Source organism: Pseudorca crassidens, chromosome 1, assembly GCF_039906515.1.
Source record: "Pseudorca crassidens isolate mPseCra1 chromosome 1, mPseCra1.hap1, whole genome shotgun sequence".
NCBI lineage: Eukaryota > Metazoa > Chordata > Mammalia > Artiodactyla > Delphinidae > Pseudorca > Pseudorca crassidens.
Window position 1 is genome coordinate 4,087,096 of NC_090296.1, and position 23,805 is coordinate 4,110,900.

General features: G+C 43.5%; 1 protein-coding gene and 1 long non-coding RNA gene across 11 annotated transcripts in view; one reads left to right on the forward strand and one right to left on the reverse strand.

The window, feature by feature from the left end:
- PPP2R5C (protein phosphatase 2 regulatory subunit B'gamma) overlaps positions 1-23,805 on the reverse strand; it is a 130,070-nt gene that overhangs the window by 71,413 nt on the left and 34,852 nt on the right. Inside the window, exon 1 of one of the 10 annotated variants that reach the window (XM_067725362.1) lies at positions 20,954-21,182. The exons of 8 other annotated variants lie outside the window; for them this stretch is intronic. In XM_067725362.1, the coding sequence (XP_067581463.1) occupies positions 20,954-21,047 (94 nt within the window). In that variant the 5' untranslated portion in view covers positions 21,048-21,182. Of the gene's footprint in view, positions 1-20,953; positions 21,183-23,805 lie in introns of those variants that run through there. One more of the 10 variants, XM_067725381.1, reaches the window with a different exon arrangement.
- The window catches only part of LOC137218479 (uncharacterized), a 32,021-nt gene continuing 28,871 nt past the window's right edge, over positions 20,656-23,805 (forward strand). The window contains exon 1 of the long non-coding RNA XR_010940714.1: positions 20,656-20,773. This is a non-coding gene — a long non-coding RNA (uncharacterized lncRNA). The remainder of the gene's footprint in view (positions 20,774-23,805) is intronic.

The window sequence follows — 23,805 nt, forward strand, 5'->3', positions numbered from 1 at the left end:
CTTAATGTCATGATCTTTCTTCTTCTCCTTTTTTGAGAAGACTGTTTTGGGCCCAGATTGGAAAGACCACTTCCTCCTGAAACTGGCCTCAGTATCTCTGTCACCGTTTCTAACCTCACACACAACCTCCACGGCCTGAGCACAGAGACGAGGAAGCCTGGACGGAGACAAGGGCTTTCCCGTCCCACAGACAGGCTTCTGGGGGCTATGTCAGTCGCTGCACTCTGGCCAGGCGGACAAGGTGACCCTTTGCATGTGACACAACCGTCCTGACTGGACCATATTTGGTCAATCAGAGGAACAGACCATTTTAAACTTTGGATTCGATGCAGATGGGAAGTCACAACCGAAGCACTCTGAGCCACATTAGAGAGAAAGTTCAAGACAAAAACGTACTTACAGTACTTCGATGTTCCCAACAGCGCATGTACAAACACCTTGCTGCGTGATCCCTGACAATTTGGTGAGAAATCTGTTTTGGAAGAGTCAGTCGCCCTGATGGTTAGCTAGCAGAGATGGAGCTCAAACTCAGGTCCTCTCACTCCATCACGCTGTGTCCTCTCAAAATAAACCAAATGAACGTAAGGGAGGGGTCCCTTGGGCTAGATGATCAGAGCCAGGAATGAACGCAAAATTTAAGATTAGTTACCCACGGTGGTAGTTTCTGAAGGATTATCACGCCACATAATTAAATTAGTCTTTTTAGGCAGCTTTCTGATCCTGTAACAACTTGTGCCAAACTTCGAGAGTCCAGGAATCTCCTCGCTGACCTGCAGTAACCCCATCTTCTTAAAACATCTGCTCCAGTCAGACCAAGCTGGCCAAGACTCCTCGGCGCCAGCAGGGCTGAGTGCCTCTCCGGCTAATGAAGACCCCAGCGCAGGCCCACTGTCGGCCACAGGGGCAGACCCAGGCTGCAGGTTTCTCTAACACCCAGACCCCACTCCCAGGCAGCCTGGGCCAAGAGTAAACAACTTGATCCCAGGGAAACGTTTTGGCCAAGTCAAAGCTCTTCCCCTGAAAAGTGAAGTACCAATAATCAGCTTTCAGTAGTTGGGATATGAATTTGGAAACAAGGGAAGAACCGGGCAGAACTACTCACCGTGGCTGCTAACACGACGGGTTTTAGTACGTTCCAGACTCTGTGGTAGGCGCTCACACCCTCTTCTCATTGAGTACCCACAACTATCCCACCACTGAGAAATGTTACTATTCCCAATTTGCAAATGAGGAAAGTTACTCAGGAGGTTAAGTAACTCACTCGAGCTATACCACTGAGCAAAGGCTTAGAGAGATGCAGAGAAATTCCCCGGTGAATGAGGGCACAAAGAGGCAGTGACAGTGAGGCTAGGAGGTGGAGGAAGAGGGCAGGGAAGGCCAGAGCGCGGCCGGAAGTGGACAGACAGCTGTGAGCTGTGCCGCTGTGCCCTTCCCCGAGGGCTGCCGGAACCCAGACCTTACAGGCTCCAAGTCCGGCTCCACTGGGGCTGCTGTGCTTGGAACCAAACGGGAGACTGGGGGGCTCTTTGGAACAGTCTTCTTGGAATGAACTCAGTGGGCCCATCCCAGGGTTTCTGTGCTTCAGGCGTTCACAAACGCCTTCTCAATACCTGCCACATGTGTGCACAGTCGTGCTATCGTTTACTTGGTGTTTTTATTTAAATGGACACACCCTTTTTTCTAAGCCCTGTCCTAAGCAACAATAATCCAAGAAATTGTGGATCTGACATGCTAATTACATATTTTTATATTCATCAATGTATAACTTTTAAAATAATGTTCACTCAAAATCATCTCTTGTGCCACCAGCAGTGCATACCGACCATACTTGGAGGCATCCTGGGCTGCCCACCGCATAAAGAACAAAACAGAAACCCTCTTGCGGCTGGTTCACAGTCTTCTATGCTGACTCTTAGCACCCAGCAAGATGCATGGTTTGGAGTCACCCTCTACGGTCCTGAATGAGAAGCAAGATCATTCAAGCCCTATCATACATTCTTACCGAGGGATCAGTTCCTCTCAGCCTCTGCTGACCCCCTTCCAGTCTTTGGTTCTATAAATAGAAGACTTATTTAGGAACCCGGTGTTAGAATCTCTCCATCTATCCCAGGCAATCAATTAGTTCTTTTAGGTTTTGCCTTCAAATCTACATCATAATATTGCTGCTAAAATAAGAGTGTCTTCAGACAAATTAAACCCAACTTTAACCAGGGTAAGTAACAGACGAATTCTTCTATTTATTTAAGGAAATGACTACAATAAGGTGGGCATGTCCCACCTCACAAATCAAACAGGAAGGTAAGCACCTTCCTTTGTGCATTTTGCATTGGTTTTAGCATCACAAACTAGAAGGAAGCTTAAAAAGATGCTATCGGGGCTTCCCTGGTGGCGCAGTGGTTGAGAGTCTGCCTGCCGATGCAGGGGACACTGGTTCGTGCCCCGGTCCAGGAGGATCCCGCATGCCGCGGAGCGGCTGGGCCCGTGAGCCATGGCCGCTGAGCCTGCGCGTCCGGAGCCTGTGCTCCGCAACGGGAGGGGCCGCAACAGTGAGAGGCCCGCGTACCACAAAAAAAAAAAAAAAAAGATGCTATGCCCATTGGGCCATCAGTAGCATAAATTTTTTTCTGAAACTGTTACATAGCTCCATTCAAAGGTTGAACTGGCCCTCCAAACTGTCTTTTAATAACTTTTTTTCTTTAATATACTGTTGCACATGTTCTAATGTTTTAGGCCTTATCAAATTCTTCTTTGGAAGTAGCCAAAATTTAAACAATAAAATGTCTTATATAAACATGCAAGCACGTCTTACACATTAACCTATCATAGACACCAACAAGAAGGCTCCTATTTCATTTGTGGTAAAACAAACAAGACAAACACCACCAAAGCTGAGCAAGGTGCCCTTCCTGCGGGCTGCTCACACCCTGGAGAGCTGCCACTACCGCCCTATCACAGGGCTTTGCAGTTGTATGCACCTGGATTGTTTACCTTTATATTCCTCACCTGGTATGACAGGTATGACACAAAAGTGCTCCGAAACGTGTGCTGGGCGAACACATTTACAAGAAGGCCCCAGTATAGCTATGTGTCCAACCCTGACCCCTGCACCTGCACCCCTGCATTTCTTCACCTTCCCGCGCTTTGCTCTGCCAGGTCGCCCTCACACTCCCAGCCCATCCCGGCCGCGGAAAGCCCAGCCGGCTGGCAGATGCACCCTTGGCACCTCATCATCCTCTCTTCCTGCAGCCCCATGCAGCTCTAGGGCCGCTTTCATTTGTGCTTCCCCAGCAGATGTTTACTTCTAATTATGCTCAGACCACAAACTCCCTGAGGGCAGAGCCTCTTGCTTATCTTGTGTTTCTTGCTTTATGGACTTGAATTACCCATTTACACCTTTAAACTCAAGTATCTGATAGAAGAGCTATATAATTCGACCTAACTCGACAGAAAACGTGTGTCTCTTTTAATAGAGTAATAGAGTTATGTTAAACTTCAACTAAACACCTTTTGCTAGAAGTGATCCATTTCATCAGACACAGGCTTCGCACACACAGAGCCTGCACAGCATTCCCTTCAGGGGCGTCCCATCAGAAGCCCGAGCTCCGGTGACTTTTTGGCTGCTCTGATTTACGCTGATCTGGGCTAACCCTCAGCTGTCGTCAGCCTCAAAGCAGGACCAAATCAGGTCAGAACCTTCAAAGTCACAACTGAGAATCTGTTTACAGTTCTGAGGTAGATCGCCCTTCGTTAGTTTCAGTGAAACCCTGCTCTCATTTTGAGGAAGCAACGTACAGCTCGTAAATCCTATGCAGCTCCACTTGTGACAACTGAAGATTTCACTGGTGTAAAATGTTACAGGGGTGGTAGAATATGAGTTGATAACACGAACCTGAATTAACGGATTTAGACATTTTCTCTCTCCTATGGACAACACCCTTCGGAGCCTTGGAGAATGAGTGGAAGAGCAGTTGGCATTTTTAGGGTTCACACTTCAGGTTTCCATTGAGTCAGGACGCTATCTAATTAAGATCTTCTGCCTTGGCGATAGGCCTGCACAAAGCAGATGTTTTCATTACAAAAATGCTACTCTTTTTACAAAATGATACTCACAGAATCTGAGGTTTAGATAACACCATGCATGCCCTAATTTCAGTTCTAGTTCTTACGAGGCCAGAACGCTGAGCGATCAGCTGTGGCAGCAGAGGACAAAACAGCAACGGCTTCCGAAACTTCTCTTTTTCGTCACCATGGACGCTACATCAGTGTTCAGTTTCAATTACAATTTCAATGCCGCAAAGCAGAAAACAACACCGACGACAACCGCCAAGCAACAAAGTGGGACTGAGCGGCTAGCAGCTCGTGGGGAAACACAACTGGAAGGCAACATGAAAGGGTGACAGGGTGGGGGGCTGGTGGTGACGGTGGTGGAGCCATGTGTGAATTCCTCCTCCATGTGACCAGCGTGCTTGGGACTGTCCCTCTGCGGTCAGGGTTGACGCACGGAAAACCATTTAAACACTGACAAAACTCAAAACATTTACAAACATAAAGTCAAAGTTAGGTGGAAAATCGCCTTCCTTAAAACAAATCCACCTTCGTGGACTATTTATTATGAGATCTTGAAACTGTTAAAAGTAAAGCACAATCAGTATTTTAAATGAAGGCAAGGTGACAAGCTCAATTACTTCAGGAAACTAAGGAACCTGAACAGTGGTGAGCGTTCAGATTGCCCCAGAACCCCTAGTCCAGGCGGGGCCCTAACCCAGAGTTTCCCTCCTGTGCGTTTCCTTCTGGAACGATCAAGGAGAGAAAGTCTAAAAAACAACAACAACTACTACGCTGTACTCAGAATTTATAATAAGGGTTCTTCTCACTTAAAAATAATGTAGGGTCTTTCCCTTCCCTCCATTCTCTTTTGGGGGCAGGGGAGGACAAATCACGGTCCCCTTTCAAGGGTTACAGGACAGAACACTGCCAACTGCCTCCAGCCTGGTGGCTGGCGTCCCAGTGAACACTAAGACAGAGCCACCAGACAGAGCATCAAGAGGAACTTTATTCCAATTTCTCCTGAAGGTGATTTCAAAACTTCAACTTTCCAGGGTGAAAGGTTGCAAAAAGCTGGAGAATGTGGATCGTTTGTGAGGTGAGAATAAAGAACACCTTCGCGTTTCAGTGGAGTATCAACACGAACCTTTCTGCTGTCCCAAAGCAGAAAGTCTGTCTACCTAGTGAGCTTCTAATGATTATGCTTAGAGATACAAATTAATAATATATACCTGTGTGTGTAAGCATATATCCTGTGCTCACCCGGATTCATATAACCTGATACACCCCCCTCCCACCTTCCGGCTCATATATAATTACAACATTGAATAAAATGGCTTTAAAAAAGTTGAGGAGAAATTCACACAAAACCTACAATTAACAATGTTAAAGTGCATAGTTCAGTAGCATTTAGTGCGTTCACAATGTTGTGCAATTAACCCCTTTCTCTAGTTTCAAGACTTTTTCATCACCCTAGAAGAACACACGCGCCCTTTAAATAGTCCCCCTCCAGTCTCTCTTCCCCCGGCCCCTGGCAACCACCAATCTGCTTTCCGTCTCTACGGATCTGCCTGTTCTGGACATTTCATATAAGGGAAATAGAAAATGGACTTTTAAGTTACATAAATTGTCTGAATTATTATGTGGTAATTCCAAATGTAAACAAGGTACAAATCTGGGATTTGTGGCTTAAAATGATGCTCTGGGGTTCAGATTTCACAGACCAGTAAAATTTCACAAGGAATCTTAAAAGACTGACATTGGCTTACCACCCTAACTGACAAATAGGAACATTTAAACAAATCATAAAAGATATTTTAATACCACAAAAGACAATCCTAGAATAGATAGACCTGTAAGTTGAATAAACTTAGCTTTATGAGAGACACACACTATATCATCTTTATTTCTGCCTGGACAGGTAAAAGCCTTGCCCCAGAGCAGCGCAGGCATTTGGAAATGACTGATCCTGGGCTGTCACCTTCGGCACATCTGAACCTAGATAAACTACGTAGTGCACTCCTGGCCAAGAACTTGATCTTCCAAAAAATGATAACTTAGGGAACGAAACGGGTTTCATCCTGTAGGAATCTTTTTGATGGCCAAGACTGACCAGGTCTAAATCCACCTCAAGAATCAACAGAAAAGGATGGCAGCTTTGCAAGAGACACCGACACACTGACAATCAGGTAATTCCACTTCACCCAGGTGGACGGATGCCAGCCTGGGGTCTGGGTCTGGCGAGGTTAGACAGCAGACGGTCAAAGAAACAACCTTTACAAACACAAAAGCTCTAATGGGCGGGTTTCCCCCAACTCGGCCTTTTAAACTGGGGCATGCGGTCTGGGCATGTGCGAGGGGGGCGGTGCATGTTTATTACGGGGTAGACACGATACCCTTCCTGGAATATCAGTTTTACAAAGCAATTAAATCATGTTAAACATCTTTAAATTAAACAGTATTAATTATGAAACAGAATACAAAATTCAAATAGCTTTCTGTGACAAAACCCAAGACTTCAGAAACTTAAACATTTTGGGGGTTCTTACTAGACCATATCAGTCCCATGGCCCCAGACTTCCAACAACAGCCGGTTCTCCCTCAGTCAGAGGAACTGCCAGGCAGAGTGTGAACTGCACTGTCCTGATCTAACCGATTCTAGCCCAGACAAGGCTACTGAGAGAGGCCAGGAGCGCTGACAAACTGTCCTAAAATTTACATGGAAATGCAAGGAATCCTGAACACAAAACAATTTTGAAAAAGAAGAACAAAGCTGGAGGACTCCCACTTCCTGATTTTAAAACTTCCAATGAAGCTACAGTAATCAAGACTGTGGTACAGACATACAGACCAATGGAACAGAATAGAGTCCAGAAATAAACCCTCACATTTACGGTCCATTGATTTTCAACAAGCACGCCAAGTCCATTCAATGGGGAAAGAACAGTCTTTTCAACAAATGGTGCTGGGAAAACTGAATAGCCACATTCAAAAGAATAAAGGTGGACCCTTACCTAACAGCATATACAAAAACTAACTCAAAATAGATCAGAGACCAAATGTAAGAGCTAAGATAAGATGATAAAACCCTTAGAAGAAAACATAGCAAATCTTTGGATTAGGCAATGATTTCTTAAATAAGAGACCAAAAAACACAAGCAACAAAAGACAAATTAGATAAACTGGACTTCATCCAAGTTAAAAACTCTTTTGCTGCAAACAGTACCATCAAGAAAGTGAAAAGACAACCCACAGACTTGGAAAAAGTGTTTGCAAAGCATATCTCTACTAAGGGATCATGATCACGATTGCCACCTTTGACTGCGCCCTGCAGGCCGCAGCACACTTCACCAGTCCGGTCAGCTCCCTCTCACCCTTCACACGTCCCAGGTCACCGCTGCCCCTCAACCTTCTGCAGAGGCCTCCCCTTGTGCCACCAGGAAACCCAAAGCCATTCGGCCTCACCTTCCCCAACTTCCTTCTTAAATTCCCCCTCCTGCCCTGGAAATTTCTGAAAACACACTCTGCTGAAGACGACGCTGAAATTCGGGTCTGCAGCAGATCTGGCTTTGGCAGCCTTACCATTCACACACACGAAAGAAAGAGGGCTGACCGCAGAGTGACAATACCTGAAGCACAGCAAAACTGGTTCATTCAACAAAATGAAACACAACAATGAAAGGTCAGTTCAATCAGAACCAGATGATCTGAGTGAGGCCCTGGTTGGGGTGTGGAGGGTGACTGAGTTGCCCGATCCTCCTGCATTCCATGCTCTGCTGCCCTCACGAGTGAGGGTGTGCACGTAAACAGGCTGGGCAAGGACCGGCAAAGGTAACCTCTGGTCACGTCTCAAATCCAAATCCATGATCGTGGCCTTTCCATACTGTGTTCTAGCCAGTTAACTAAGAGCACAGCACAGAAACATAGAAAGACAGTACCCTCTGATTCTGACCGTGAAGATCAATAATCACATATGCTCTCTACTCTTAATGCTCTGCCTCTCTTTTACGTTTTTGAATAGGTATTATGTTTACGGGGTTCAAACACACACGCGCGCACGCACACACACACACGCACGGTGAAAACCCTGGCGTCCCCCCAACAAAGGTATCACTTTTAGTTTCCCGCCTGTCTTTGAGGTTCACCGTGGAGCCGTAACAGAAGTAGCCTGGCCCTCCCTCCCTGCGCGAGGACCAGCGGGGGCGGCACACTCTGCAGTGGCCTCCTCATCCACTGCTCGCTGACGTGTACTCCACTCATCAGTCCACAAAGAGACGCTACTTACTTGACCTAAACCCTTTCCCAGCATTTCTCTCACCACATTGCCACACTCCATTCACAACACACTCCCCAGTGCGCTGAACCGGGGACCACCAGTGAGCTTATCAAGTATTACTTCTCTTGGGAGGCCTGCCCCCGCCCCCAGGCCCGCTCCCTCCTCCTTGGTGCCAGTCTGAAGGTGCACAGACATCACCTTCAGCGCCCAGCACAGTGCCAACCACCAAGGTGGTGATTTACAAATATTTGTCAAGGGAATGAGACAAAGCTTTAGGTGGCCGTAAGGCAAAAGGTCAAAGCTAAATTTTGTTCTCCTTTCTGTTAGGTATATTCCATAAAGTTTTCCTTCCCTTTGAAGCAAACTCAGTTAACTAAAAATTTTGGTCTTACTTTTAACCTTATGTGGCACAACAAAGGATGCAGCGCGGCTACGCTACCAACACTGAAGTCAACAAGAGCACACACACGGAGTATCGTAGGGCTTTATGAAAATCAGGAGCATGAGTTCACAGGCTTTTTATAAACTACAATGTAAACATCCCCTCAGTTGTATACATCATCAAGAAGTAGTTGTCTTTACTACTGTCTCCCCTCGGACAAATGCCTAAACTAAAACAGCCAGTTTTCAGATAAAGAATGTCTCTCCTCCTTACAGCCCCAAAGCTCCAAATTCTATTACTACCAATAGAACAATATATCTCACTTTGTTCTAAATTCAAAGAATTACTCATGAGGAATCTTTACCAGTACTAAGTTTATGTTCAGCACTGAAATACTCATTAGCTATGCTGAAAATGCAGCTTCAATGTAAATCTTTCAGGATGTACAAGTTCCTTAAACGAAGTGGAAAGCAGTCCCCGAGTCCATGTTTCTTCAACGGGAGTTTCCAGGCTACGCTAAGGGGCAAGTGGGTGCACTTTTAGGCCCCACTGACTTAATTTCATCCGTACCCACAAACCCCCAAGGTACAGCCTTACCTTCATGACCCAGAATCTGCATCTCCTGTTTTTCTAGATGACACCATAAGATCAACTAACCTGGTTTCAGCTGCACTGCACTCTACACCGCTGTGAAAAACTGAGAGCAGAAAGTACTGCGTGGCTAGATCTCTGTGATAAAGGAGCCTGTGAGAGCAGCCCTGTGCACATCCAGAGAGGTGTGAGCCCGGAGTTGTGAGTCAGAAAACCCAACAGCTCTTCCTTCTGACCTTAGGCAAGTCCGGGAACCTCTCTGCCTTGGCTTCCACAGCCGTAAAAATAGGACTAATAATACCTGTTTGCTGTCTCATAGGAAATAGGATGGTTAATGAACACCTGCAAGGAGGTCTGAAGATGAAAAAGGTTCCTGGGCGCTAATGACAGACAAGCGTCTCCACCCTCCTTTGGCTATTCGGCCATGCTGCAGACGGGGAGGACCAAACTGCTCCGAGGAAACTGGTCTTCCTAAACAATCTCTCTTAAGGCCACACAATTTTGAAAAACTCTGGAAGAAATGCATTACGGTAATGCTTGGTGTACCAGACAGTATGCAAGGAAGCACACAGGGATGGCAGACGCCTGAGCTGCATTGGCTCTTGGGCTGCTGTGCCTCATTTCTGCACACTCCTAACTGGTATAAATATTTACCTGGGCAGCGTGTTTCAGTTACTTTGGATGTCACAGTCAAGGCTATTAACTGGCTGATAAGTCCCTGTTTCCTGACGAAGAACACTTTACCAAATATGCTTCTTAAACTCCCCTTTATATTTTTAACATGATGTACAGTTTTAAAAATTATTTTAGGGGCTCCAAGTTTAGCTTACATTTCACTTAAAGGCTCTCCTCCTTTTTTAAAATAGAGGAAAGGCTCAAATAAGCAAAGGATTAAGCCTATATACTAAACAACAAGACTGGAGACTGAACTGTTTTTTATACGTTGGTATTTGGCTTTACAGAAACACATGTGCGTGCATATGCACACGCATACCCCCCAAAAGGTATTTTCCTAATCTACGTAGGCAGGACAGTCTACCTTTATTTAATTGGATACTGATAATTGCAACTCATACCAAATTAAACGCAAAAATTCAAGGTTAAAATTTTGAAAGTTTACATTGAACTGATGCACAACACTTAGAAGTGAAAAATCCAGAATTCATATGCACTGATACTGTACTATTTGAATAAGAAAAGTCAACCCAAGAAAGTTTACATGCCTTAGAAAAGGTCAGTTTAAATATCTGATGGCCTCCTCTGGAGAATAAATGAGACAAAATAAGAAAGGAGTGCTTAAGGGGAAGAAGTAGGCAGAGAGGAAGAAGACAAGCAAAACATTTCAGGACATCACAAGTTTAACTTTGGCTTAAAGTGTAAACTTAAGTTAACCTTTGTTTAAGATTAATAACACCTCTTCAATATAATGTCATTTGTGACTTTATTGCAAAGAAAAAAGTATCTGTATTAAAGTCTTAAAAAAAACCCTCACTCATTGGACAGTCACTCAAGTTTTCTACCAGCATAGCATTTCTCTTAACTAAGGATAAGAGAAAAGGAGGAATCTGCTCATTTTTATCCTGTACTTTTGTCCTCAGGGACAGCAGGCTGGAATTTGAATCTAAGCTCCTTTCTTTCAATTCCCTTGAAAATAAGTAATTTAATCAAACGCATTTTAAAATATAATGCATTCGCAGACTCAGGAAGGTATGGAGACAGTCAAGGACACCAGTGACCCGGTAAGCGACACTGTTAGGCCTTCGCCTTGAGTCCGCTAGCTCGATTCTGGTACGATTAGATCTAATTTGGGAAGGGGAGGGGGGGTCACTAAATTGACAAAATCCCAACGTTTTCAACATCTAGTAAAATATTCTAAACAGCAGGCAAGAAGGGTCATCCACGTTCTCTCAAGTGAGATGTCTCCCCGGGACCAGGCCTCAAGCACACAGAACTGTCCACATTTCCTGCAGCTTGGTGTGGCAGAAGTGGTCCAAGTTCTAGTCAAACAGTGCACGGTTTCTTCAGGCCTTGTCACTCACTATCTGGTCAGGTCTGCTCGTGGACATTCGTTTTTGATGTCTGTAGAACGAGCACAGAGCTTCTTTCCCATCCGGCTCTGGGCATTAAGTGTCTGCGATGGTCCCTGGGATGGCCCAGGCACAGGGCAGGTGCTCCTCTAGCTCCTGCCTCCTCCCAGATGTCCACCAAGAGAGTTTAAAGCAAATTAGCAGGAAGACGCGGAAGACCGCACTTAAGAGTTTACGTAATGTATGTATACATAGTACAAATTCAGGATAATATAACGTAACACTAGCTCTGAACATCAGCAATTATTTTAGAAAGCTATCAAGATGCTAAGACCTTGTGAGAAGTTTAGTTTTCTAAAACTGCTATCATGTCAACTTTTTTTCTTAAGAAATAGAAAACCAGGGACTTCCCTGGCGGTCCAGTGGTTAGGACTCTGTGCTTTCACTGCCGAGGGCCTGGATTCAATCCCTGGTCCGGGAACACTGCGTGTCAAAAAAAAAAAGGAAAAAAAAAATACTGTATACTTTCAGTGAATAAATAAATCCATATTTACATTATTTAATGTGAAAATACGCACACGCAGACAGAGATGTGGAATGATATACAGCAAACTCCAAACAATTTGCTCTGAGATGCCAGGAAAGGTAGGAGACTGATTCTGGGGATAAAGCTAGGGAGAATTTTAGTTTTATTCGTAATTAAAAAAAATTTTCAAAGTAGCTATATTCACATATGGATTTTTTTAAAAAGATAAACGGAAGCTGACTAAGGCCAAAAGAGAGGCCCCGGGTCCTGGGGTGACTCCACTGCCCACACGCTGGGTGGAGTTATCACCTCCCACTGTGGCCTGAGAGACCTGTTTACACTACTAGCTGACTAGTTAATCTGGGAAGTTTTTTTTTGAGGTAGGAAGAGAAAAAATACAGAGGCTTGGTAAAAAACAGGGTCAGGGTCACATCCCGCTCATGCTAGAGAGCTCTCCTAGGCCAAGGGTCTTCAGTTTTTTTGGTGTCAGGATCATGTCCTCTAAAAAAGTCTGGAGGACCCTGAAGAGCTTAGGTCACGTGGGTTCTACCTACTGATAATGACCAGATTAGAGAATGTTTAAAACATTTACTTATTAATTCATTTAAGATGAGAGGAATGGACTCATTTCGTGCTAACATAAATATCATTTTGAGGATAACTTCATTAAAAAAACAGCAGGAAGAATGACACTGTTTTACATTTCTGCCTATTTCTTTAAAGCCTTGCTTAAAAGACAGGTAGACCTGCATTTCTGCTTCTGTATTCAATCTGTTTGATATGGTATTTTGCTTGAAGTATATGAAAAGAAGCCCAGCCTTCACAGACATGTTTAGTTGAAAACGGGAGGTATTTCAATGGCTTTTAAAAAAAATTGTCGATATTCTTCTTTGATTCTATGCTAACATTCAGTAAGTGGTAGTTCCTTAAAGATCAGTTGCACCATGGAATCTGGAACCATATTGATGGATGTTTCAGTGACCTCAAACCCTGAGATGTGTCCTGCAATTTCAATGTGTCTCCTGCCCATGCATGTTTGCAGCATCACTGAATGTGATGGCATGCAGTCATGCAGATCTTCCACCGTTCACATCAAGAAGCCCTGTTTGTTAGTATCACCAGGAGCCGTCAGCACCAGGAGCTGTCAGGTTCACGCTGGCGGATACACGTTTTCCAAAATTCAGATTTTTGCTTGCAAGTCTGAATTTTATCATGGGCAACAAATAGTGTCACTGCTGTTTCCCCTGAATTGACAGGCTGCCTTCATTCCTTTTCGAGAAAGCAAACGTCAAATATTCAGGTCTTACTAACCCAATCTGTCTGTCTTTTGTTCTTTCAAGTATTGAATAAAAATGATGTTCCTGAAAACAGTGGCTAGTTCAGCCTGCAACTCACACGACCGTGCAGTGCTCCTAGAGACTGCCACCGCACTGCAGCGTGCCCGAGGGCTCTGTGCGAACTCTGCACATCACCCACAAAATGTTATTAAAAGGTGTGTTCGCAAGGGCTGAGATTTACCAGCCCTAACGTTTCATGCTTCATCAAGGACGGGCTTAGGTCCGACCGGTGTGGCGTGGTGGAGCACACGCTGGTTTCTAGCTGGACACCACTGCGTACTCCAAGCAAGGAGCTCTTCTACCCACCACTGCCTTTGCGCCATCAGGGCGAACGGCCACACGGTGAAAGAGGCAAAAAAGGCCTTCGCAGTCTTGGAAAGACAGTTTTGACCTTGCAGATCCCTTGGAAGTGTCTCAGGGACTCCAGGGGCCCAATGACCGCACCTACAAACACTGCCCTATGGAAATGCTGAGGATATCGCCACAGCTTCAGAGCTGTGAAAACAAGGTTATCATATACCACCCCTAGAGAAGCCCGGCCTACTACCTGAAGGTGAAAAAAACAACTTCTAGTTGTATATGTATCAAAATGATCTACAAATGCAAACATACACAGACCACCCCCGCCCCATTTCTTCCTCCTTGAAGTCTACCAAGAATAAAGGACCAGCAATTTAGGAAAACTAGGCTTGCTCCCTAGAGTGAAACATTACTATTTTCATAACTTTATAAGTCAAAATACCATAATTAGAACACATTGCTGGTGAATAACACAACCAGCAGATAAAAATCCAAATGTAATACACGAAGTTCACACACATCGACGACAAAGCAGAGACTGAAAAACCTAATCAAACAGGTGAAACAGCTCAAGCTCTATTAAAAATATCACAATATTAAAACTTGAAACAATAAGGTATAAGGTTATAGTCTGGATCCCACTTAGTTCAAATACTACCTTTTTTTTTTTTTTTTTTTGGCCACACCGTGCAGCATGTGGGAGCTTAGTTCCCTGACCAGGGATCAAACCCGTGCCCCCTGCATTGGAAGCGCAGAGCCTTAACCACTGGACCGCCGGGGAAGTCCCACCAAATAATCTCTTCATTTAAAAATCCCAACACAAAAAAGGAATTCAGGAGTTTAATGTAACGGGATTTGACAATTTGACAGTAAACTTTTGGAAGTCCAGTTGCTAAAGCATCAGAAAGCAACATCTGCATTTAAATACAACTAAGGGGAAATGACAAGTGAAGTCACCCTATATGGGACTAATCACAGATAAAATCTCTAACTTCTAAAAGTAGAATTCCTTATGAATCTTATGCTAAAACACTTTTCTTCAAAAGAGTTAAAAATGGGGTGAGGAGAGGAATGTATTAAATGCTGATTTCTTATTAGCAGACTAGATCCCTGAGAGTGAAAAGTCTGAAAGGGGGTCAGTAAGTACACTCTGACTAGAGAGACTTTGGATCACCTTACTAGGTAATTTTACACACAGTCTACAAGCAGAACACAGTGCACACTCCAGGATCATCAATGATACTGATTTCTTCCAGGTGGTGAAATGACAAGCAAATTGCAAGAAGAGAGGCTTGGTAAATGGGAGAGGGAGAGAGCAGACAGAGACAGAGACAGATAAGCTTCAAGATGAACAAATACAGGTAATACAGCAGCGGAAAAATAAAATAAGTTGTGGTTAAGATGCTGGGCTCTGAATTACCACAGTGACCTAGAAAAGAGACGATAACCACAGCAACCACTAACACTTCCCATAGTCTTACAACACTCCGGCACCATTTTAAGCGTTTTGTGTGTATGCACTCATTTAACTAACCCTCATAAAAATACAGAGAGGTAGGTCCTTTTATCCCCATTTCATTCCCATTTCCAAGCAGAGAAGTGAGTTAGCCTGCCCAAGACAGCTCAGCTAACCAGTGGTGGGGTGGGAGCAGGGATCCGAACCCAGCCTTGTGGCTTCAGACCCCCCGCCCTTAACCACTAAGCACCCTGCCTCTCAAGTTCAGAGGGAACCTTGTTTTTTACCTAAGAGCGTGCCATAAACTGTTATGCTTTAAAAGTCCAATAAAAATGCCAATAAACATCAAAAAAAGGTGTATGTCCCCAAAACACCGTTCGGTAAGATGGTGCAGCTGTCTGTGCAGTCACTACAAGTTAGCAACAAGGGGACCGTGCTGGCTGCAGGAGGCCACCAATAAGGCACTGGGCTACAGGGTCTCAACCTCACCCCACCTGGGATGAACAAGCCCCCGCCTGATTATTTCACCGCCTGATTATTTCACTGGCCACTAATTTGTCAGCAATGGAGTAAAAGGAAAAACACAGGAAAAGCCAAAACTTGAATATAAAAGACCACTGCTCACTATTTAGGAAACAATTTCTAAGTAATTACATGTGCTTTGCACATTTTTTCTAAAGCAGAACATTTTAAAGACATTTCTCCCAAACATTATGGAAAAGTTTAAACCTACACAGAAGCTGAATACTTGTATTCAACGTGTACACCTGTATACCCACTTCTCCAGATTCACCAATTGTTCACATATTAGCATATTTGCTTTACATTTATTTTTCTCCTTGTTATTTGAAATAAGTTGCAGAGATCATGATACTTCACCCCTAAATACCTCCGTCTGCAATTCCTAAGAATGAGGACAGTGCCTACAAATCACAATCCCTTTAAAACTAACAGTAATTCCATAGCGTCCCACATCGCTCTGCACTCGACCAATGTCTTCTGCAGGCTTGATTTTACTTTGTTTTGTTTTTAGAACAAAGATCTGATACAGATTCACTCACTATATTTGACTGTTACATCTCTTTAGCTTTTCTTTTTAACTAGAGGGGTTTCTGATTTATGAATAGTTCAAGGGCCTGAAACAAAACCAGATTTTTCTTGCTGTAGTAGTTTGTCCTTGTGCACTTTAGCCACGTCTTTCCAAGATTAATAAGAAAGATTTTTCCTTGAGTACATTAGTGAGAGAAACTACCCCAGTTTTGGAGTTCTCCGCATCCTTGGTGGTACTTTTCCCATCTGACAGGGAAGAGGAGGTGAGGTGGGCCTTGTCTGGAAGCAGATGTGGGTGACAGAGGTCTTGCCTGCACCGGCCCCTTGCTCCGGCCTCTGGTCTGGGATGCTCTGCATGGCCAGGAGCTGGGCTGACAGAAGGGTGCTTTGTCTCATCTTATCACCTGGAAATCCAGAGCCTCCCCAAAGACTGCAGGCCAGCTTTAGCTGCGTCTCCAAAAAAGGTCAAAAAGATAATACCAGAAGATGACATATGTGGCTGCCTTTCCTTCTGGGACGGCCACCAGCAGCAGCTTGGGGACATGTAGCTGACACAGGGGCAGGGGCCCTGGACTTGGCCTTACAGCCTGGTAACCTTGGGGAGGAGTGACTAGGATGCATCCGGCCGACCTCCCGGGCAGGAATGCTGGGAGGAACAAGTCGGGCAGTGTTCACAAAAGCGCATCACATCTGGCAGGCCGCCGTCGGATAGGAGGAGAACCACCCTGCAGTGCTACCTGATGTGTGGAAATGGAGCAGGGCGTACCCCAAACCTCTGTGCCTTCGAAGACACGGTCCTTCCCTAGATTCAAAAACACACACCCTTTTCTTGACTACTAACCTTGCTTCTTTACTTTTGTCTCATTCTTCCACACAATTAACATCTTTTAATGAAAAAATTCTAGGAGTTTAGCTTTTGCTGCAAGGCAGGAGTCATGATCAGTTCCGGGAAGACTAATTAACAAAAGTTGTGCAGGCTTTAACACAGACATGCACCCCCCAGAGAGTTATTTGTTACTCTGGTTTCCTTCCTCACTGGCAGGAATGACAAGAGAAAACAACTTCACACAGGCTCATTCCAGGGAGCTTTAAAGGTGTACTTCTAAAAAGCCGCCTCATAGACAGTGACAGCTACACAACACACAGATGTTAGTGCAGCAAACACCTTGAGTTGGACTGATACACTATTCGGAGAGAAAGCATCACTGGTTTGAGCTCTTGAGGGGTCTTTGTTTTTGGTCGTCAATGACATTTTTCCTTCCTAGTTCTGGGAATGAGGACAGTGCTAGGCATCCATCCTCACAACATTCACTGACTTTAATCACGCAGGAGTGTCCCACACCTGGGAACCCGCGTGCAAGTGCACGTGCATGTGCGCAGGTGTGCTTAGCAGCGCTGGCTAAGTCACCAGATGGGCTGCAGCGGGAAAGGAAGCCTTCGGGCTGACACCCTGCACTGCCCCCTGCTCGTTCTTTTCTAAATTTTTTGGAAAGGTAAAGACTTTCATTGAATTGGTGACTCAGGAACACTTGTGAGAAAACAAACTCTTCTATAATCAGACTTCCATTCCCCAGGAAAAATGGGTTTACACGGAGAATAGTTTGCTCTCCAGCTCCCCACCAGGCCGAGGTTACTCCTCAGTCTTTCAGAGACAGGACTCACCAACCGACTACAAGATCGGAGCAGTTAACAACTTGCTTGAGGCCAGAGTAAAAGCCAGCTGGCACAGGATGGAGGTCGCTCTCTTCCTCTCTGGCCATTAACATCTTTTTTGGCTTGGCTATTCTTGCCTTAAACCTGGCTCTGGAAGTGAAATGTATTTTACTATACTTAACAGGCAATTAAAATCCAAGGAATAGTCTAGAACAGGGGTGGGCAAACTATGTCCCACGGGCCAAATCTGGCCAGCCTCCTGCTTTTGTAAATAAAGCTCTACTGGAACACAGTCATGCCTATCTATGGCTGCTTTCTCAGCCAAAAATATTTACTTTCCAGCCTTTTCTGAAAAAGTCTCTCGATCCCAGTCTAGAACTGTGCTGTCCAATACAGCAGCCACTAGACACATGTCTATTTAAATTTAAAATAACTAAAATGAAGTAAAATTAAAAATTCAGTTTCTCAGTTGCAGTAGCCACGTTTTAAGGGCTCAACAGTCACATGTGACCAGGGGCCACTGTAGTGGACAGCACCGAGGACATTCCCACCATCGCAGACAGTTCTCTCGGACAGCCCTGGAAGTACAGGATTTAAGTCATCAAGCTAAATTTACAGCCATCAAGTTCCTCCAGGTGACGCCTTCTCCTTCTACAGACAGAAAAGTTTAGACTTTTCAGCAACATGTTCCTGTCACACTTGGACTTTTTAGGATATGCTAATTCACTATATTAACTGCAAACTCTAGACTATGTAATAGGAGACAAATATCAAACCGACTGGGACTACTCATCAGTTTAGTGATCGTATTGATTGATTTGTTCACTTGACTGCCCCACCACCCAGGGGACTGTAAACTCTGAAAGCTGGGCCACAGGGCTTGCTTCATATTCCGAATTAGGTTCCTGCTTGGCACGTGGTGGTAGCGACTTGACAAATATTTGTAAAATGAATGAAGAAATGGACCCTAGGCACAAAAACTGTCATATACCAGAGGCCACTGAAACGCACGGATGTTGATAAGACACTGGGGAAAAACCCGCTATTGTAATCCTGTGGCAAAAGGTTCTACAAACAGCCAAAATTTCTATTTTTAAAATAAAACAAAAAAAATTTTTTTTAAAAGATTCTAAACAAAACAAAACAACTGCCTTGGTTTGTGTAACTGCCTTGGTTTGGACTCTGGCCCTACCACTTACAGGCTGAGTGACCTTGGGCTGGTGACTTTACCTCTGTGCGGAAGACCCTTCTTCTCTAAATGCACCCTGAGTTGGTGGTAAGCCTCAGTGTTGCCCCCTCCCCTTCCCAGCATCACGATTACATCAGCCCCTGCTCTCTGTCCTAGCACCTGCCCAGAGTCAGCTCTTCCTGTGCCCCTCCTGCACCAGGGCCCCTGTGTGGGTCTCCCACTAAACCATCCATTCCTCTGGGGTGGGGACTCTCAGCACTGGACATACAGAGGAGATGCATAGTGGATATTAAATTGATCAAGACTCTAAAAGCCAATACAAACAAAATAAATTTTGCTAAACCACACATTAACATGCTTGCTCTAAAAAGTCCTGATGAGTAAATCAAGCATTCAAGTTTTAGCTAGTTCACTGTTTGACCCAGAAGTTAGTTTTAGGCCCTAAAGGTTACCCCTTCTTAAAATCTCAAGTCTCTTTTAGGTTAATACGCTTCACTACTTTTTCCCTTCACAATTAGACAGCAACCAACCACTCAACCAACAGCAAAAAAATTCAAATTGGTCACAGTAAAGTCTTGGAATTAAAAACAACAACAACAATGTGGTATAAGATATAAAATCAAACAATTCCATTTCAGAATAAAGTTCAAAAAATGACTAGTACATTAAATGTTTAATGAAATCAGAAAACTCAAACTAAAACAATCTGTTATTTATAAGAAGATACCTTAAAAGTATCAAAATACACATTTTATATGCTATAAAATTTTCTTTTTGCTAGTCAGTCACCATTTAAGAACTTATATCGAAACACAATTACATTTTGTTTTTGCCCATTTGGCTCCTGCAACTAAAATACCTGAGTGCCATCTGTGGTCAACATTTGCTCTTTCCTGGGTGCACTACAAAACAATGTGACCTACAGGTTGGTCACTGTGGACATTAATTTCCACCAGCTTCTTTCAAGAGGGTTTGGAGAGAAAAGCAACACCCATTTTATTCCAACAGACTGGGTATTCATGTGGTTTTATTTCCTTTATCTGCAAACACCCTAGGATCTGAAAAATCTTGTCTGGTATTTTAGTCATACAGACTATTAGTCACCTAGAGATCCTGCCCCCACCCTTCCTTGACATGGGTCCTTAAAGGAGATTCTGACAGAACTGCTCTGTTAGGGACAGAGCTGTGATACTGTATAAATTTTAAAGTGGTATGATGAAGCTTAACATCCATTTTCTACTTCACCCAATTATGAACAAAAAATTTGTATAACAAATACTTTTAAATGCTAAGAAAAAGTATATGATTATCCTGATACCTATATTTTAATATAATTATTAATTACTATGCTAATTGTGTTTTAAGCTAAATTCTGAACTCCAATTCCGTATAAACTACAAGTGGCAAACTGTAATTATTAAAAGTGATCTATACACTCATCGAAAACTTGTTGCCATTTAAAATTTTAAAGGCAAATGTCAATACAAAGCCTATTTAAGTGCAAAGTATCTCCTACTATTCAATAAAAACGCTAACAGCTCAGAAATTATGACCCACGACGGATTCCAATATTTCAAAGCACGAGTCTATTTCTCTTTTAGGCTCCAGGGCAAGAACGAAAACAATCCTTTTAAAGAAGTTCTTTTCTAATCATTTCTGCATATTTTCTGACTGCAATTCATCGTTAATTCAGACGTGTGTCCCGGTGAAACCTTCAGGGTGTTAAGCAACACAGATGTAACAGAAACTCTGCGCACGGACAACTTGGCCAGGCGTGCCGCCCGCCTCTCCTTCCTACCCCCCGCCCAATGCCTTCCCCGGGCAGTGACTTCACATCCTTTGACATCAGCACGGCTCTGAAAGGGGGATGGGAGAGCGAGCAGAAAGCAGAAAAACCAGCTTTGAACTATGCATGCAAGGCCTCTCTCAAGACTCAAATTCTGTAAGTAGTTCGTAAAATGCCAAATTGCAGTGACACACCCAGCCTCCTCTGGTTAGGTCTGCCGCAAAACGGGGTGAATTCTACTAGAAAGGACTTCCTGCTTTTCTTATCTGAAGCACAATAGCCATTTATTAACTAACCACAGAAGGTTCCGTTTCAGTGAAACACACAATAACTTACCTCGAATATGGAGAAGGGCCACGGGCTGGAAAGGCCCATTGGAGTTGGCCGCATCCACCACCATCCTGCTGCCCGCTTTATTACATGTCAACATCTAGACTTCAGCGGGAAAGGCAATGTACTCCTTAAGGCAAGAAACCAGCCTCCATTTTAGTTTAAAAAAAAAAGACAAACTGAAGCTCTCTGCAGCTGGAGGGAACTGGCTGGTTCGTGATGTCAGCAGGCACGGGGCTCGCTGATTGGCCGGAAGCTGCAACTTAAAATGACACTAAAAAAACTGCAAATGGAAAGAGCATTCTGTTTGGCTGTCAGTGTGCATGAAAAGCCTGGACATTTTTTGGCTTTCTGCAGTCTTCATTTCTCAATAACTTTTAGGCAAAGATCCCATTTCTTAAGGGGCAGGACTGAGGCCACAACCCTGGCCAGACTATAAACACATGATTCTGAGAGAGCTACCACAAAAAAAAAAAAAAAAGTGTGCATGTGTGTCTACATGAACTTTAAATTTTAGCATTTCTCTAACTGGTACCCCAAATTCACTGGTACCTTATACCCACCTGGCCACCTCCTATTTTCTATTCTAATTACTTTAAATATCTGTATCATATTTAGTATTTTGGCAACCTAGTTTTGTTTTTTTTTAAAGCAAATTGGCTATCCAAATATTACACAATCCCAATTCATCAGTTTGGACTCTTGTTCAACCTTTCCTACTACCAAGTTACGAATTAATAATCTTCAAACACCTTTTTCGGGATCTAATTTTTTTATTGGAAAAATTCAGTTAAAAAATTATATGAAAAATGAAAGCTTCTTTAAATTTAATAGGTAGAAAGTGCTGTAAGTTAAAGTTATTTATACCACCTGGCTGTGAAAGTTAAAGTCATAAAATAGAATGCAAGTGTTTATTTTTGTACCTTAAAGATGTCAACATACCACTTTTATTTAATTTTTTACGTTTTGTTTAAATTAAATTTTTTAATTAAAAAAAGATATTTCACTTTTTTTTAAAATGGGTCTAGTATTAAAAGCTATTATTCAGATCTTAATTTCCTATCTTCAAAAAAGGTTAATGTGAAAAGCTGAAGAAGAAGGACATCATTTCTGAATTGGAGTATCCTGGCCTGGGGAGGGGGTATACGTGTGTGCTGGAGAGATGATTCCCTACAAAAAGAAGTGCTATTACTAGCTCCAAATGAAAATGAATAAGCTATGAGAAAAACCTCTTTGCCAGGCAGAACTGAAAAAAATTACTCACTCCTTCACACACACACACACACACACACACACACACACACAACTAAGTTTGTCCAAACCATGTCTTCTCTTTCTATAAATTCTCACACAACGCCCCTCGCACCCCCCCCCACCCCTTTCCCAGCTTGTGAACACGAACCAAAAAGCCCTTTGGTTTCTAAACATAATACATAACAGTAAGAAACACCTGAAATGGACCGGGGTTAGCAGTACATCTGTGGGCTGGCACTCCACACATTTCAATGAGCAAATGAAGTGCTACAATTGTTTGGGGGTGCTTATTAAGTTCCCCTACGTTAGTAAGAAGGTAGGTTTTACTATGTGTATCAATAGCCATTAAGAAAATAAATGAAAGCAAACCAAATCCTACCCCTGCCCCCGTCCACAGAGCTGAAGGAAGCTGCTGGGTTCCAAAGCTGGCCATGAATTAAATGATAACAAGCAATGGGGAGTGGGTGTCATGTGATGGGCCTCCCACCTGCCTGGCTCCTCTGCTGTCTGCACAGCCTGTGCTCCCAGTCAGGTATTGTGAATTGAGATTCTGGCTGCTGACCCTCTGGGTGCACCAGATGCGCAAGGATGGCTCTCCCAGAACTATCACCTCCTCACGCAGGAAATGGTGCCAGATGAACTCAGCATTAAGGATCGAGGCTTGCAGGGGGCTCTGTGAGGGGTCAGGAAGCAGATGCTTACTGTAGATCTTACTTTAAAAACAGAGGGACCTGTTCTCAAACAGTTTAATACTTCATATGAGATGAGATGGGGAAATGTGCCTGTCCTAAGATTGTGCTGTTGAGTGGAATGCAGAAATAACATGGAAAGACTCCTAGACTCTTTGTATAAAATATACAGGTTAAAGTCAAAGAAAAAGTGAAGACACTTGTTGATGTATTTTCCCTAATGATCTCAGATCAAAGGATCTCAACTTTATTAGTGATTTTCCCCCATGCTGTTTTGCAGCCTTATGCATATAAAGTAGTTCTTTAAAGGACTCAAAGTCTGTGATCTGGAAATCACTCATGAAACATACTCTAAAATATAAATAAGCAAACAAGCAGATAAATAATATGGAGGAAAAAAAAAAGACTTGCACAAATAAAGATAAGGTGTGTTTCGGGACTGGAAGCATACGTACTATAAATAAGCTGATGTTAACACTTCCCCAAATTGATTTATAGTTTTAAAGCAATTCCATTCAAAATTCAGAGGAGTCTCCTTATTTTTCTGGGTATCTGACAAAATAATTCTCAAGTTCACTTGGAAAAATTAAAAGCATGAAGAATGAGAACACTTCTCATGAGAAAGGCTGGTCCTACCAACTATAAAGCTTATGAACGAAGGACAGTGATGTGGGCTTAAGAGACAGGTCTTGGAACAGACAGCAACAGCTCCCAAAACAGTGAGTGTAGTTGTACAAATGTAATATTTGGATAAGGAAGGAAGCTCAAATCCACGGAAAGGGGAAGATTATTCAGACAACTGGTTGGCTATATGTGGGCAGAAGTCAATTTAAGTCTTACCAAAATAAAATCTGAGACGGGTTAAATAAAAAAACAAACACAGTTAAATTTTTAAAAAGTCAAATCATACCCCCC